At 44.7% G+C, this 17,913-nt stretch overlaps 1 protein-coding gene across 12 annotated transcripts in view; it reads right to left on the minus strand.

The window, feature by feature from the left end:
* TSGA10 (testis specific 10) overlaps positions 1 to 17,913 on the minus strand; it is a 140,221-nt gene that overhangs the window by 29,041 nt on the left and 93,267 nt on the right. For all 12 annotated transcript variants that reach the window (XM_053305721.1, XM_053305729.1, XM_053305724.1 and 9 more), the window contains 3 exons: positions 13,105 to 13,290; positions 11,502 to 11,711; positions 2,998 to 3,200 (listed from right to left, as the gene is read on the minus strand). In XM_053305721.1, coding sequence (XP_053161696.1) covers positions 2,998 to 3,200; positions 11,502 to 11,711; positions 13,105 to 13,290 — 599 coding nt within the window. The remainder of the gene's footprint in view (positions 1 to 2,997; positions 3,201 to 11,501; positions 11,712 to 13,104; positions 13,291 to 17,913) is intronic.

Consider the following 17,913-nt stretch of genomic DNA (forward strand, 5'->3'; position numbering starts at 1 on the left):
TTCTTCCACTGTTCCATGTTGTCATCTGTTTTGTCAGAAAAGAGACAGGCACCATCAAAGGGCAGAGTCTCAATCCAATCCTTCATGTCCTGTTGTAGTCCCGTTGCACACAACCAGGCATGCCTTCTGAAAATAATAGATGACATCAATGTCCGAGACTCAGATTCAGCCAAATGCTTTGTGTTTGCCAATTGCTGGCAGGTGGCTGCAGTTGACTTCGCAAACACTGTCTCAAATCTTTTAACAAACTCTCCTGGTTCTAACGCAATGCGTTGATCATACAATGCCTCCCAGAGGGAACGCGTATACCTTATCTGGCATGTTACATAATTAGCTATTTTGATTGACAAGCATGCGGTAGAGTAAGTTCGCCTGCCAAGTACATCCAGCTTGCGGCCTTCTTTATCTGCTGGTGTTGTATGTCTTTTGTAGCCCTTAGAAGTTGTTGCACAATCCACCACTAATGAATTAGGAGCAGGGTGGTGCATCAGGTAAGTATTTTCTTCCTCCTGTATCTGATATAAAGCCTCCAGACATTTGGAAGTAGGTGTAGAAGTCTGCAACACCTCCCACACTGACTTCGCTGCTCTTGAAATATGAGGTAGCATAGGCAGGTAAACAGGTTGTAGGCCCGAGGCCGACCGCATCATATTATATACCGGGTCCTCTAAGTCAGTGGTTTTCTCTTTCAGGTGTAGACCCAGGACTTGTGCCATTTCCGCCACCTGCTGATGGTAACCTTTCATTTCCTCATTGGGCGAAATTGATGGAATCGCAGCAACATCCGGATCTGGGAGATCAGGTGCCTCTGGGTCCTCTGAATCTGCCTCCGTCGAGTCTGAGGTATAGTCATCCTCTATATCATCATCATCATCATCATCATCATCATCATCATCCTTGGATGAAACAGGTGAGTTGCCTACAGCTGTAGAAGTCACTTTAACTGGTTCTTGAGTACGGGTTATCTGAGTTGCTGCCTGGCAGCGGGTGGAGGGTATAGGCTGGGTTGATTTTAGCGGTATGTTTATTTGCAGCGAAACTGAACATTTTGGTGGCAGTGGAAGAGTTGACCGGTGTGGTAAGTATGTTTGAAGTGAGACTGTATGCTGAGGAGGCATAGGTACAGTGGTTTGGATGGCTGTTTCTGCTCGCTGCACTGGAATCATGGTAGTCTGCACGGCCGTCTCCATTCTTTGGATTCGTTCGGGGGGGGTATACTCCCGCTCCTCTAACCACCTTGTGAAAAGGGAGTACTCCTCCCGGGTGATCGTTACAGAATCTCCCCAACCCCCTCTGGGTAGGAGACCCGTGACAGGTGTCTCCCTAGCTGAGAGAGAGGGCATCTTGGGAACAGACAGAGTTTCCCTCGCCGTCGGGCATGATGTCGGGGTCGATGTCGGGCACAATGTTGGGGTCGATGTCGGGCACGATGTCAAGTTCTGTATCAAGTATAACTGCCACAGTCGACTCTGGAGCTGTGAAGTTTTCAGACGTCGGCATCGATGGCGAGTGGTGTTGATGCCAACTGGTCGGCGTCGAAGGCACCGCTGGCTCTTCTGTAACCCTCCTCAACGCCGAGTGGTCCCGATGTTGAGTCTGTTGAGGCCGTGGAGTCAGTGGAGACTGGTGTGGTGTCGGAGCCGGGGATAAGGAAGCCACTCGGTGCCGAGGGATCACGTAATCCTGAAGCCCTGAAGGCGAAGGAGTGTGCTCCGCATTCGGCTCCAGTTGTCTCTTAGGTGGTGACTCCTGCGTCGAAGGCTTATCCTTGTGCTTTCTCTTCTAGCTTGAATGGCAATCCTCCGGCCGCTTAAATGGGGCTAAGGTGCCCGATGTCAAAGCAGTCGACGCCGTAGCCTTCGAAGCCGATGCGGATGTCAAAGCAATCGACGCTGAAGCTTTTGCAGCCGATTTCGAGGAGTCTTTAGACTGCACTTTAGACTGCACTTTAGACTGCACTTTTGAAGCAGGACCCGGCAATGCCCCCTCAGTAGCCATCTTAGGTGCTAGAGACTCCTCAAGCAAATACACCCTAAGGCGTGCTACATGATTTTTCCAAATCTGCTTGTTAAAGGTAACGCAGACTGAGCAGGCTTTCGTGTCGTGCTTCTCTCCCAAACAAAACAAACAGAGGGCATGGCCATCTGTTGAGGGGATCTTTCCGCAGCAGCTGGTACACCACTTAAGGGTTGTTTTGTCCTTGCCAGACTTCCCTGAACCATCTGCCTTACCAGGTTTATCGCTCATTTTAGAGAAGAGTAGTCGTCCGTTCCGTCATCAGAGGGCGAAATCAGAGATTGAAACAAATCTGAAGGAGTGTCCATATTCAAAGCCGAGTCCGAATTCAAAGTTTCGAGCCGATTAAATCTCAAACCATGCGACGTCCGAAGGAATGTCCAAAGAATAGTCAGAGTCCGTTTCCAATGTTCAAAGATCCAAATATACCAAAAAAAAAAAAAAAAAAAAACCTTTCTCCAAGGAGCAAACTGTCTCCGAGTACTGATCGCAATGGCGGTCAGAAAGAAACTGATTGCAGAGATGCCCAACCGCCACTAGAGGCTACTACAATCACATGCAACAGGTGGTTGCCGGCGTCGCAAGGAGCTAACAAATTCTACCCAAAGCTGATCTGCGCAGGCGCAGAACCCCACTATTTATGGATGATGGAACCACTATCCAGATTAATTAAATACATACACAATTATCAGTTTTCTCAGGGCATGGGTTACGAAATCAGCTTTGAGCATGATTAGCTGAAGATTGTTAATTTTCAAGGAGGATTTTTATAACTTGCAGTCTTCTCCCATCCCAAGAACACTTTTTTCAAAACCTCAGGATGTCTGCTTTTCAACACTTCCTCAATTACCTGACTACCATCCCTGTAGCAAGAGCCTTCTTTCAATTTACTAATAGCATAAAGTCTGGCGTACTCACAAAAATTAACATAGCAATTTCAGGCTACTAATCCAGTATTTTTACTTTTGGTTATTTACTTACATTTTATCTTCAGCTAGAGAAAGCTGTTCTTTAAGAAGCTGAATTTCAGAATCCTTTTCTTGGTTTATAATCTGAGACTGAAATTCCTTTTCCCGATTGGATGTCAACAGGGTTTCCAGGTTTTTTATTGAGCTTCTTTCATTAGTTAGTTGTTTTCTGAGGAGCTCTATTTCTGAGCGAGAAGATTCCCATTCATTCTGCAGCTGAAAACCAAAAGATTAAACTTCTTTGTTTCTTCTAATGTAAAGTATATTAGAAAGTGATTAATTACATTTTAAATTCTAAATGAAACTCTATAATTCTGCTTCCTGTCCACATCATCTGTTCACCTGTCAAATATGCAACTTCTACTCTGTCAAGAATGTTTACAATACTGTTTTCTAATGACAGTATAACAATCTAGCCTAACGGATGAAATAAAAGCAGGTTGCTTATGTGTAAAAAGCGATATTTAGGAGAATTTAAAAATAAGCATCCTAGAAGTGGGGGTAGGCCAGGCAGGTGTTGTGAGTGACTATGGATCCCCCTAAAGATCACCTGTAACCTGCTACAAGTAAGCAACCTGTTTATCTTTGAGGATCCATGGTCCCTCAGAACTGGGTGATTAGCAACCTCAGCAAAGCAGAGGTGGGAGCTAGGATGCAGTCACAGAACCTTTTAAAGCACCACCCGACCAAAGTTAGTTTAGCTGTGGAACAAATGTCCAGTGCATAATGTTTGACAAAGGGCTGGTCAGAGGACCAAATGGCAGCTTTTCAAATGTCTCTCAGTCAGTCTTTATTATAGTCTTTGACCAATAACACATCTAAAACAATATAAAATTCTAAACATAGCCATATTAATAACATAGCTGTACATTGGATCTAACCATAAGCGAGCAGAGTGCAACTACCTCATACTGCAGAACAACAGAATTTTGCCACTGTGTGTGTAATAGATGAATTCACATCTATTAGCAGATATTTGGTATAGAATTCATCCGAAAGACCTGGAAGATTATGTAGAAGAGGGTCAATTAACCTTCACCTAAGGTCTACATAAAAGACATACCGCAGGAGCACATGTGCAACTGATTCAATCTCATCAGAGTTACAGGGGCAATATCTTTGTTCAACTGGGATTCTACCCACCAAGAATTCTGAAGGGAGGGCATTCATATGGGCCCTCAAAAAGGCCCATCTATGTTTGGGGAAAATGAGGAGAAACATATAATCTGCTGGGCGAGTTCTCATCTCATCACTGAGCAGGAAGAATAACCTAGATGTCCTCAATAGGTCTTTCTGAAACTCAATATCCCAGATCCTTTGTTTAATAAGTTCTTTGGCCCCGTCCAAACCCACAAAGAGGACTGCCTCAGGTGAAAGACCATAGGTATGGAGTTTCCTGACACAGGTCTCCCACCAGCCCGAGCAGTGCCTATCCAATAGCAACAAAGGAAGGAGACCAGAGAGCAATATGTTGATTCTTGCCCAGTTTATTAGCATGAAATACTAGGCTCTGGCTTCTATCAAGATAATGCCCGATTCCAATCTCAAAGTTGCATCAGAAACGCATTTCGGAGTCAGATATAATGTTCGTAAGAAGAACCTGGCTGTCGTAAATCTGTTAGCTTGGCCAACCCAACAGGATTTACAACCCCCTTCAGTACTCCCCCTGTGAGTTAACACAAAGTAGCAGTGAAGTTACACGAAGGAAAATAAAAGAAAATAGTAAATGAATTAAGTCCCCTGAACTGAACTAGGTACCCCCCTCTAACAATAACTGAGTAATAACTGAAAAGAAAACACAGAGCAAGGAATGAAAAAAGAACAAAGGACACCAGAACAAGGAATTAATGGAACAAAGCAGGAAAGCACAAACAAGGGCAAACTGGAACTCGGGAAAGTTTGGAATTCAAAATAGCACATGGTCTGCGGTCAGCGAAAGTTGCTAACAGCATCTGAGCAATTGACAGACTGCTAAATATATGCTCAAGAGAACCAGCAGCCAATCAGGCTTCCCTGAGTCAGCACTTCTGCTTCCTCTCTTGTGATCTCCTGCACCTGCGTGACTCCCACTGAGCTTTCCTCTTGAGACATCTTCTCAAGACAGGTGAAATCCCAGCCGCCTCATCAGAAATCATGTCTGGCAGCTGTTCCGAATCCTCAGCTCCAGAGTCTGGTCTGCCTGCCAAATCCTGTTGCTGTGCCTCTGAGCCCTCACTAGCAGGCGAATCCTCCAGTTCCTGCTCTGACTCTTCTGAGTCAGAAGTCTGAGCCATGACACTGGCTTGGACCCACTTCAGGAGGAAATAGTTAGCATAGGGTCCCAGCTGTACCCTATATAACGTGTGAGCCATCGACTTTGCCTTGAATAAGTTGATGGCAGCTGGAATGAACAACCCTCCTTGTTGCCTGTGGAAAAAATGTCCATCATACTAATGCCGGACATGCGTGCTGCTGAGGTAGCTATGGCTCTCATAGTACATGCCCTGATTCAAGAGGAGGGTTTAACTCCTTGCTGGTTATTACAGAGAAAATGAGTTTGACGAGCCAATGCAACCAAGGTTATCTAGAGGATAGGTAGACCTTTATGTTTGCCTTTCTAGGAAATGAAAAGCCTATTGGATTTCCAGAATAGATTCGTCTTGTCTACATAATAGAGCAAAGCCCTCCTGACTCGAGGGAGTTCATGGATTTCTCAAGGGTGGTCAAAGAATTCAAGAAGAAGGTAGGTAGAATGATGTATTGATTTAAGTGAAAATCAGAAATTATTTTGGGTTTGAAAAAATGATCCAGTTTAAGGACTACTTTGTCATGAAAATATTTTGGGTAAGGAGAATCAGTGAACTTGCTGACTCTCCCGGCTATTGTGATGGCAATAAGAAAAGCAACCTTGAGGGATAGGTATTTGAGAAGTGGTTCAAAAGGAGCTTCAGTGAGTGAGGAAAAGACTAGAGAGCGCCTCCAGGGTTCGATGGGGGCTCGGACAAGAGGAAAAAGGTTATTGATTCCCTTTAGGAACTGTTTGGAGTCTGGGTGAGAGAACACTGTCCTTGCATCCCATCCTGGGACTCTAGCGAATAGGGCTGTCAGATGCACCTTAAGAGAGATGTTGGAGAGGCCAGAATGCTTTAGTGAGGTCAGGTAGAGGAGGATCTGACAGACAAGAGGCAGCGAAGGGGTTGAACCCCTTAGCGGCAGCATAGAGAGAGTAACTAAACTTGCATTTGTAGTTTTTATGAGTAGATGATTTTCTTCTGTAGAAATTCTGCGTGGTGTAGTGGTTAGAGTGCTGGACTAGGACCGGGGAGACCCGAGTTTAAATTCCCATTCAGCCATGAAACTAGCTGGGTGACTCTGGGCCAGTCACTTCTCTCTCAGTCTAACCTACTTCACAGGGTTGTCGTGAGGAGAAACTCAAGTATGTAGTACACCCCTCTGGGTTCCTTGGAGGTAGAGCGGGATATGAATGTAATAAAATAAATAAATAAATAAACTTAAAAGAAGAGAGTCTAGATGTTGAGCCTCTAAGCTGTCAGACAGAGTTTGCAGGTTGGAATGAACTACTTGGCCCGAGTTCTAAGAGAGCAGATCTTGGCGCAGCGGAAGACACCAATGTTGTGGATAGGTAAAGGAGAACAGGAAACCAAGGTTGATGGGGCCACCATGGGACAAGGACACATTGAGTCCCTTCCTGTAGGATTTTGGTGAGCATCCTGAGAAGAAGGGAGAAGGGAGGAAAGAGGTAAAAGAGGTGTCCCACCCAAGTTAGCTGAAATACATCTCCCATAGAGTTTCCTCCCACAGCAGCCCTTGAGCAATATGGGTCACATTTTCTGTTGTGCTTGGTGGCAAACAGGTCTATTACAGGAGTATTCCAAAGATAGAATATTGGAGAAGGACAGGAGTATTTAATTACCACTCATGTGGCAGGGATCAGTTGAAGTCCCTGTTGAGGGTGTCTGCCAGAGAATGTCTGTGTAATTGACATGTAATGCCAACAGGTGGAAGTAGTGGTTTACATACTAGTCCTATAGATGAGAGGTTAGATGACAAAGGGAGCAGGGAGCAGTGTTCCCTCTAAGGCGTGCACATGTGCATGCACTCACAAGTTTTTAAATGTCTGCTCAGTTTTAGATCCCGCTCAGGTTGAATCTGGACAGCCCCACTCTGAATGCATGTGCACGCACACTGCTTGATACTGCTGCCCAGAATAAAATTCATTCTGCACACAGATGAAAAAAAATAGAGAGAGAACGCTGGCAGGGAGCAGTTCCTCCTTTACATAGGCTATTGCCATTGAATTGTGTAGGGGTAGTTGAACCACTTTGCTTTTCAGTGGAGGAACAATTTTAGGCATAAAAGGCTGCCAGGAGTTTCAGGAGGTTTATGTGGAGATGGTGTTGCTGAGGGAGGGGTCTAGAGGCCCTGGGTGCAGAACCCCCAACAGTGGGCCTGCCAGCCCTTCAGAGAGGTGTCCAAAGTGATTGTGAGAGAAGGCACCTGGAGACTGAAGGGCATGCCAGAGGAGAGGGAGGCCAGCTTTATCCACCAACTGAGAGATTTTAGAACTGGAGGTAGAAGGGAGAGCCACATGTTCTGGCTGTCAAAGTTCGCTTTGAACACCAACAGAAACCAGAGCTGGCGTGCTCTCATGTGAAGTTGGGAATACGGAACAGTAGTGGTGCAGGAAGCCATATGGCCCCAGAGCCTCTGTATTGTATGGGCCCTCTGGTGAGGATTGAGAGGGCAGAAAGAGATCAGGTTTGTGATGAAGAGCTTCCTGTACTCTGAAAGGTATACTTTTCCTGTTTCTGAATTTAGAAGGGCACCGATGAAATGTATTTTGCACCAGGGCGTCAGATTGGATTTTGACCAGTTTATTTGGATCCCTAGTCAAGCTAGAAGATCCAGAATGTAGTGGAGATGTGAGAGTAGAGTCCTTGTTCTCTGACATGAAAAGCCAGTCATCTAGATAAAGGAAGACCAACATCCCCTGGGTTTGCAAGTGAGCTATGATGGAGCTCATGCACTTGGTGAAAACCCAGGGGGCTGTGGAGGGACTGAAAGAGAGTACTTTGAATTGGAAAGCTTGAGTGCTCAGAGTAAAACGAAGGTACTTTCTGTGTGCAAGTCCTACTCTGACGTGGAAATAAGTATCCTTCAAGTCTAGGGTTATGAACCATTTGTCTTGCGTTAGAAGAGGAAGGATGTTCTGTAGAGAGAGCATCCTGAATTCACAAATTTGTTTAGGAATCTCAAGTCCAGGATAGAACGGAGGCCTATATCTCTGTTCTGCATGTCTTCTAGTGGAGCAGCTTCTATGGCTGTTAGGACTTGGTTTCATGAGTTGGGGAACTAGAGGGAGGTACAGGCAACATTTTCATCTGGGGAGGTGCCAGATGGTTGGTCTGTTGTGACAGATTCCCCTTGGGAGAAGGAGGAGGATTCATATTCTCCGTCAGAGCTCAAATTGTGTATGTCAGGAGATTTAGCGGGCACTGATTGAGACACTTTCTGATCAGGCGGAAGGGAGTGGGACTGATGCTCCACTACGACCTAAGGAGTGCCAGGAGCTTAAGGTCTCTTAAAAGGAAAGGAAGGTACAGCAGATATGAAGCCTGAGCCCTTGGAATGAACAGCCTCTAGTCTCTCTTAAGCTTTTTTGCTTTCCAAAGGTGATATTCATCATAGTCATAAGTGAAAGTCAGAGAAAGGGATAGTGTGGGTCCCTGAAACAGCAGAAGCCCTGAATATACCCCAGTTCTAAGGCACCAGGTTAGCTCCAATAGTCTAATGGGCAGTTAGTGGGTGCAGAATAATATTGCTCAAGCCATGGAAGATACGGAGAGTGTCTCGGAGTGACTTATCTTGGGGAGCCAGACAGAGTCTTGGGAACTGATGGAGGGTTTGCATCCTCATCAGTATCCAGGCCCAAGAGAGGAAACCTTTAAAGATAGACCCTGAAGGGGTAGTGGTGGAGGATCCCATTAGGAATTCCAAAGACCTGGAAGGATGGTCTTGAACAACTGGAGCTGCAGCTCTGGAGGAGTGTCTACTCCGGTTGGATCCTGAGTGTATGATGTGTACTGGAGAGACATCAGGTGAGAGGTCGAGGCAAATAGGAGAGGTGGTTGGTGTCATCAAGGTCGGCGGTGGTTTTGCTGTCTGTAAGGTAGTTTATGCCATCTGTGTCAAGACTGCAGTCATCGATGTTGAGGAGCATTAAGGTGCTTGAGTCATTGGCGGCATAGAGGTCAGTATCAGTAGAGGAGTTGACACTGAAAGTGCTGGTGAAGCGGTGGGTCAGCTGTGGCAATCCTTCTGCGGGATGATAGGTGAGGGTATATGGGGAGATGTCCTCAATGTCAAGGCCAATGTTGAAGCAGTCGATGTCAATGTCCTATGGTGTTTACATGAGGATGGAGGACTTGAAGAGTGGTGCTTGCGCTTATTATCTCAGCTATGGGAATTGGCTTTCGAAGGTGCAGCTGGAGTCTTAAAAGTTGCACGGCGCAGTCCCATCCCAAGACAGGGCATGGGGAGCAGGTGTAGATGTTGAGTTCATAGCCACTCTTGCGCCCAAGGAGCAGCAGTCAGTTAACAGTGACAATGTTGATGGAATCAGCAACATAGGCATTGGAGTTGGTGGCCAGAGCGCAGTTCCATATAGGGCCACCTGCAAACTAAGTTCCCTAATTTTTTTCATTTGCTTGGAGGAAGCCAGACAAATTTTACAAGCTCGAACGTTGTGCTTTTCCAATAAGCAGATTAAACACCATGCCTGTCAGAAGAGGGTAACATTCCCCTACAGGAAGTACACCTCTTAATTCCCCCCCCCCCAAGTTCACAGAGGTACTGAGAAATGGCAGGCAAAGGAGAAAATGAGAAAAACAGACCATGGACATAGCTGGGAGGACACTTGAAGACTGAGTGCACTTAGTGCACTTTAATGCACTTAACTCAGTTTACACTACATTCGTCAGACTTTTTAACAACATTGTCCTCACTTTCTATGCATATGCACCTAAGGGGTAGTGGCTCAGGGAGGGACTGCAGCCTGCAAAGGGAAGAAAACAACCTGCAAGTCTACTCCTAAGTGGATAGAAAAAAGCAGGAAGAACTACCACAAGAACTGCTTAGGTGGAAATGCCCAGGAATGGTTCTGGTGAGAAGTTCTTGCAGTAGTTTACTGATGCTCCCATTTAAAAAAATACCCAATCCATCTGGAAATACCCTGTGCCTTAGAGGTCTTCATCTGGTATATCTTTATATATTTGTTCATTTTAATTTATTATATTATTTTATATATGAGTTTCATTTTTTACCACCCAGAGATGTCAGTTTGGGTGTGCTAAATGTGCTTAAATAAATAAATAAAATATTATTAATAATTAGTGCCTATAGCTCTTTGCAACGTTTCTCCTATCCAGTAGAGATAGTATTCTATCCTGTATGTGCAGAAGAACTGGGAGGGATCTACCCCATAAGGCTCTGAAAGCCTTGCTTATTCAAACAGTCCTGTGGGGATTTTTTTGTATGTGGGGCACTCAACCTGATGCATAACAAAAATTGATTCTGACAAGGTAAACGTAAATTTCAAATTACTCTTGGAGCTACTATACAGCAATTGTTTAGTATTCATGCTTTGATGATCCGCTAAATAATGCTTGAATAGATAATGCTTTCTATTCAAGTTTAACAACTGATCTACCAAATATAGCATGTGGAGTACTATCCTACTATCTTTAACTCACATTGGTTGAATCAAGACAACATCTGAACAAACCTGAACTTTTTTCAATCTCATCACATTCTTAACTCTCCTTATTGAAATCACGGAGCTTAAAAGTGCTCAATTCTGGCAGGAGCATGCCAGGCACAGAGGGAGGCCAACGGTGGCCTGGGTTCTGCCACTGCTGTGGCCCCCCTAGCCCCACCCTCTGCATTTGATAGACGCAGGGAGCATTTAGCCACGCCCCCACATCTGATATCAGACGCGGGGACATGGTTTAGCTCCCAAATGGGGCTGCGTGGCCCCATTTGGGAGTTAAAAGGCAGGAAGAGCCGCTCCAGCCGCACTGTGAATGCAGCACTGGCCAATCTAACTCCCAAACGGGGCCAAGCAGCCCTGTTTGAGAACTAAATCCGCCAATGCTGCGTTTGCAGCACAGCCAGAAGCGGCTCTCCCTATTTTTAAAAGGCAGGGAGAGTCATTCCTGCTGTGCTGCAAATGCAGCACTGGCCAATTTAGCTCAAAAACAGGGCCACGCAGCCCCGTTTGGGAGCTAAATCACGCCCACTGCATCTGACGTCAGACGTAGAGTGTATGTCTGGGGCGCGAGGTGTGGCCCCAGTTTTTTGAACACATTCTCTCAATGGTGGCTCCGCCCCTGGATCATGCTTATTGTTAACTTGGTCTATTCTCCACTGCATTTCAGTGTATATATTATATGCATTCAAATCCATGTTGCTATTTTATAATGCTTGCTCTAAACAATATCTAGATTATATCATACTTACCCGTTCTATTTCCTGAGTTGTGTTGTTTAGTTGTCGAGTTAATAATTCTTTGCTATTGTCCAATTTAATGCACAGTTCCCGAGTAGATGTCAAATCTGAAAGTACAGAGACTTTCTCCAACTGGAATTTGTGGAGCTCTTCCTCCATTTTCACAAGAGATTTACCTAAAGTAGAAATCTGTGACTTGTAGGCTTTTTCTGTTGCTAAGTGCTGCCAAAACATGTAGTGATAAAGACAATTAACATTTGTAGTACAAATTAAGTAAATGAAAAGTGCCTAATATTTATAAGAACAATAATTACAGTTTTACTTTATGGTAATTTCACTTATCTGAATGTACTGGAGTTACTTTTACTAACAGAGGACTTTTTAAAATGCTATGGTAAATCTAATTTTTAAAAGAGCAAATGGACTAAAATGTGTGAGAGGCTAAGGAAAGGAAAGTTGCTAGTGATCACAGTTGGTGTATTGAAGGGAACTCTTTTTTTTCCTAGTCTCCTCACAGTGCTAATCATGTTGTCAGCTGGAAAAAGGAGATGCACAAACTTGGCCCAACAAACCACTGCTTCAAGCTACAGGTACTGGAGGTCAAAGAGCAATATGACTCAGCCCAGGTGCCTGCCACAGCTCGATAGGTCAGTGCTGCAATAATATTGCCATATGGCAGCTCTACACTGAAAAAAGAGCTGTGAACAAAGACCACTCTCACCCTGTTGCTTCTGAACCACTAAAGATTTTGAAGCAGAATGTTTGAAGTGAAATTTACACCCTTCTGACTACACTCTGTACTAGGTTCCTTCAGTCATTATGGAGACTGACACAATTTTGTTCTTGACTGTGTTCCTTAGCCCTTGTAGCAGTGAAAGTCAATTGAAAGTCTAAGAGTACAACTAAAGTCATGGTCAAAGAGCACTATGTATGTTAAATACTCCAGGCAGAGTATCACATAACTATTTTTTTTTTACTTGAATAGCTTCAAGGGGACATATTTAACTCTTTCCTTTCATACTGTGGTGCCAACAAATACCACCACCCACGCTGCTATTTTCCTCGAAAAAGAAGCTCCTATTGGCATCTCACCATAGTTCTAATCTTAAATGGGGGCGGGGGCGGGGAATCCTATTTAAGAATAATGCACCACCACCAATAATAATTTTTTATATCCTACTCTTCCTCCAATGAGCGCAGAGCAGTGTACTATATACTGAAGTAGGTTAGGCTGAGAGAGAAGTGACTGGCCCAGAGTCACCCTGCAAGTCTCATGGCTGAATGGGGATTTGAACTCGGGTCTCCCCGGTCCTAGTCCAGCACTCTAACCACTACACCACACTGGCTCTTGCCCTACAGGGCAAATTACAGTTTCAAGGGAGTTAAATTAGGAAAATAGTGTAGTGAAAGTATTAAAACTCCTCCTCTATCATCATGTCCTGACCCAGTTCTCCCCAGTAAATGTATTTATTTCATTTTGGCATATACATAATGCTCTCTTCAGCAACCCTAGGGCAGTGTACAATGTATCAAATATACAGCTGTTCTACTACCTATTAAATGAAAAACCAACTATAAGTTAACAAAATGAATTGATGAGGCTTTTCAAACGTACTTGCCCAATCTCCATTTCAAGGGATTCCGTGCGTTCCTTCAGCCTATGGCTCTCAGCCTCTATACTGAGAAGCTCTAATCGGACAGAGTTACAATCTGCTTCCATTTCATGGTACTTTGTTTCCCATTTTTCTGCCTGTTCATTGGCCATATGATAGTCCTCCAAAAGGTCTTGATTATCTTTCTCCTGAAATTCAAAGTCAGTTTTGTTTTATTTTTAAATTTGGGTCCAGTTTACACATTTACCACTGAAAAGACCATACATGCAGTGGGGTAGCAGAAAAACAGGTTGCTCATCTGTAATTGATGATATGGAAGTGACCCTTTGACATCCATAAGTATGGGTTCTGCACTTGCGCAGGACCTTGCAGGTGGAATGCTATAGCTCGTGGCACCTGCATTCCATCACCTAATGTGCTTGGCGTGTTCGTTATATAAGGCGGCTCAGGCACCATTTTGCCAGTTCCTGAACGACTGCTGAAGTAGATGATCATCCACACCTTTTCCTGTTAAATGAGGTTCTCCTTAGTACTCTTTTAAATAAACCTTCTAACTACTGCAGCAGAGATGAATGGGAAGGTCTTATGGATGTCAATGGATCACTTCCAGGTCATCAGTTACAGGTACGCAACCTGTTATCTGGAACGTGATCTGTTGGCCATCCATAAGTATGGGTATTTAGCAAGTTCTTCCTGGTGGAGGGTACAATAGTTATTGTAATATCCTTTTCAACACAACCCCTCCCAAAGCTTGCGTCCGCTGCAGAGTGAAGATCAATAGCATAGTGCTTAATGAAAGGAGCGCGCCAATGACCAAGCTTGACAGATATCTCAGAATCTTATGCCAGATAAATGAGCTGCAGACAGCATAAGCACAAGTAGAGTGTGCTCTGATTGTCTTTAGTGGATCTATGTTCTGCTATTTATAAGGCATCAGAATTACTTCCATTAACCAATGTGAGAGACGCTGTCTCAAAACGCATTGTCCCTTAATTTCCCCCTTAGATCAGATGAATAGCTGCTTAGTCAAATGGAAGGTCTTAATATGGTTTAGATAATATAAAAGGGACTTACGCACATCTAGTGCATGCACTGATTTCTCCAGAGGAGTAGTTGGATCTCTGAAGAATGTTGGAAGTACAGTATCTTGATTTAAATGAAAATCTGATACAATATTCGACTGAAATCTATGATCCATGCGCATCAGTATTTTGTCAGGGTAGAACCTCATAAATGGAAAAGTCTACATGTAAAGCTGTCAGTTCGCTCCCCCTGCAGGCAGTCGTGATGGCTATAAAGGATGCAGTTTTAAGAGTAACCAGTTTAAGTGAGGTTGGTTCAAAGGGACCCTCAGTTAGAGGACCAAGAACAAGCTCCACTGAGCCAAAGGTTCTCAAACTGGCAGGTATAAATTGGATAAACCCTTGAGGAACCTCTTACTATCAGGGTGCGAAAACACTGACATGCTGTCCCATCCAGGATGTAGGGCTGATATTGCTGCCATGTGTACTTTGATGGATACATTTGCTAAACCTTCTGATTTCAAGGAAGTAAGGTACAGAAGTATTTCTCTGATGGAGGCCTGTTCAGGCTTAAATCCAGCCAATCTTCCATATGCACTAAACCATTTCCATTTACAAGTGTAGTTAAGTCTCATAGAAGGCTTATGCTGATTTAGTAAGATTATCGAAAAGCCTATTCGCCAAGCTGTGAGACTCAGTGTATTGAGATCTGGGTGGTAAGGTAGTCTCTGGTACCTGTGGTTCAACAGTCTGAGTCAGGGGCGTAACGAGGCTGGAGTGGGTCCAGAGACAAAATTTTAAAATGGGCCCCTCGCTGATACACACACACTCACTTCACATGTGACTTGCCTTTGGGGGGCCCCTCGAGGTGTGGGGGCCCCCAGGCAGCCGACTCCCCTTGCCTAATGGTAGTTACGCCCCTGGTCTGAGTACTAACGAAAACCAAAACTGGCAAGGCCACCACAGAGTTATTAATATGCAAGTTACTTGACAGAGAAGCAACTTTGCTATCACTCTTCCTGTTAGCAGCTGTGGAGGAAACATGTATAGAAGGCCTGAACTCCAGTCCCACTGGAATGCATTCCCCAATGATTTTGGGTTGTGGCCTGCTCTGGAGCAGAATTTTTTGCACTTTACATTCTGAGAGGTAGCAAAAAGATCTATGACAGGATTGCCCCAGGCACTGAATACAGGACTCAGGTATCTCAAGTGGATTTCCCACTCGTGTTGTTGTTGATGTCTGAAAGACCTGCTTAGGTTGTCTACAGTTACATTGTCTATGCCCTTATGGGTACAGCTACTGGGTGAATCTGGCTGCGAATGCACCAGTGCTAAAGTTGAAGACTCAGGGCACATAGTGATCTGCAGACAGTCCTTCCCTGCCAGTTGATATACACCATGGCAGTAGTGCTGTCCAGCTGTAGGTCAAATACATGGTCTTTCAGGAGGGATAGGAAAGCCTTCATTCCCAAACACACAGCTAGTAGCTCTAAGAAACTGATATTGCCAAAGGGACCATAGTTCCTGTACTTGATATCCTCTGCAGTGAGCCCCCATCTGGTTAGGGTTGCATCTGTAGTGACCCAGATAGACAGTACTGGAGTCTGAAAAGTGGCATCCTCCTGAAGATTGGTTGGTTTTGTCCACCAGCTCAGAGAGTGTAACACAGGAATGGGAATGGTGAGTCTCAGTTGTTGACTCTCTATGTTGGGCCAGAAGACAGACACGAACCAGAACTGCAGTTTTCTCATTTTCAGGCAAGCATAACGTACTGTTGCATTGCAGGAGGTCATTAAGCCCAGAAAATGTTGGATGAGGCGTACCTTCTGGACCAGATGGACCTGGAATTCCTGGATTAGCTCTTTGATGAGGTGGAAATACTCTATGGGTAAATATGCTCTTTTTGTTTCAGTGTTCAATACCACTCCAATGTTGTTACAGGCTCCAGGTGAGATTTTTCCCAATTTACTTGGATCCCTAGATCCTGGAGAAGAACATTTGAGAATGTACTTCTTCTGCCTTTTGAGCTGCAAGGAGCCAATTGTCCAAGTATGGAAATATTGCAATCCCCCTTATTTATAGATGTGCCACTATGACAGCCATGCATTTTGTGAAGACCCATGGCACAGCTGACAGTCCGAACAGCAATACATTGTATTGGTAGACTGTGTTGCCCGCAGTAAACCTTGGGTACTTCCGGTGGTCTTCTCTGATGCATATGAAAGTAAGCATCCTTGAGATGCAACATTGCAAGCCACTGTACTTGGAATAATAGTGGAGGTATGTTCTGCAATGTTATTATATGGAACTTTTTCACACAGACAAATTTGTTGAGTTGCTGCAAGTCCATGATGAAACGAATGCCTCCACCCATTTGTAGATCTGAAAGTAAAGGGAACAGAAGGTGTCCCACTGACAGGTCCACCGCACAGGAGTAATTGCTCCACTCCCCAACAAGTCCTTCACCTCTTCCATCAACACAGGTGTCACATGTAGGTGCCCGTAAAAACTGGCAGGGTCTTGAACTCTATCTCACAGAAACTATTAGTAGTTTCTAATAGCAGTTTCACACAAAAACTACCACAAAAACTATTCAAAGGACCAATGGTCTGATGTTATATGATGCCATGCTGGGGCATGGCTTGCCAGTTTAATGGAGCTGGCAATTGAAGATAGTATGTGTGGCACCAGCGAGATGGACTTATGGCCTGAGACAATGGTGTCTTAGGCATGGAGAGTAGCACCTCTTCAACATCCTGGCTGTCGTCTAGGTCTTCATCCAGGCCTTGAGACAGGAATCCTTTAAAAGTAGAAGCTGATGGAGTGCTTTCATTGGAGTCTAGAATCAAGAAAAGCATTCTCACTGTTGAAGGATCCAGTCTTCCATTCAATCCTTGAATGTCATCCTAGACATCAAATGCTGGTAGAGGTGGAGTTGGTTCACGATGTCATGGTGTCACTTGCTTTGAGGCAAAGAGAACTGGAGTATTTAGTTGAGTTGTAGCCTCTCAGTGTCGAGGTGCCCATGTCAATGGCAATGGTGATTGTATCAGCAGCAAGATTGATGGTAGGCATCGACTTGGCAAAGATGAAGTGCTCTGTGTCAATTACAGCTTGGATGTCGAGCACCGTCCTTGTGAATGCTGGTTCTCAGTCTTTTTTTATGTCGATGCCGTAGGCTTGGAGTGTTTCATACGCAAAGTCACATGCTGAAGTCCTGTAGGAGATAGTGTCTTGTCAGATGCCGGTGTGGAAGCCAGGTCTTGGTCCTTATGCTTTCGAAGTCGGGGCCGAGGATTCCTCATCGGAAATATCTTTTCTTCTTACACTTATGGTGTTGTTGAGAAGAAAACTCCCATGGAGGTGGAGGAGGCTTAAACACTGGAACTGCAGTTGACGGGGCACTGGACGTTGAGGGTTTAGACTGCTTGAATTCTGCTTCCCTTGGTATAGACTGCGACTTCGATGTCAATGGAAAATCAGGTCTCTGTGTTGGAGGTCTTCGAACTTCATCATAAAGTGACATACCTCAGCCTGGATGCCCAATTTTTTTCTAGTCTGGTGAGAGAACGACAGGCAGATTCTGCAAGTTGCAGTGCTGTGTTGCTCACCCAGACAAAGCAGACAGGATTCATGGTGTTCTGTGGAGGGTAACCACACCACATTCTGTACAGTTTAAAAGTCTTTCGATCCATTTAGAGCAGGCCTGCTCAACTTAGGTCCGCCCCCCCAGCTGTTTTTGGACTACAGCTCCCATAACCCCACAGTAGCCAATAACCAGGGATTATG

Source organism: Hemicordylus capensis, chromosome 3, assembly GCF_027244095.1.
Source record: "Hemicordylus capensis ecotype Gifberg chromosome 3, rHemCap1.1.pri, whole genome shotgun sequence".
In the NCBI taxonomy this organism is placed as follows: Eukaryota; Metazoa; Chordata; class Lepidosauria; order Squamata; family Cordylidae; genus Hemicordylus; species Hemicordylus capensis.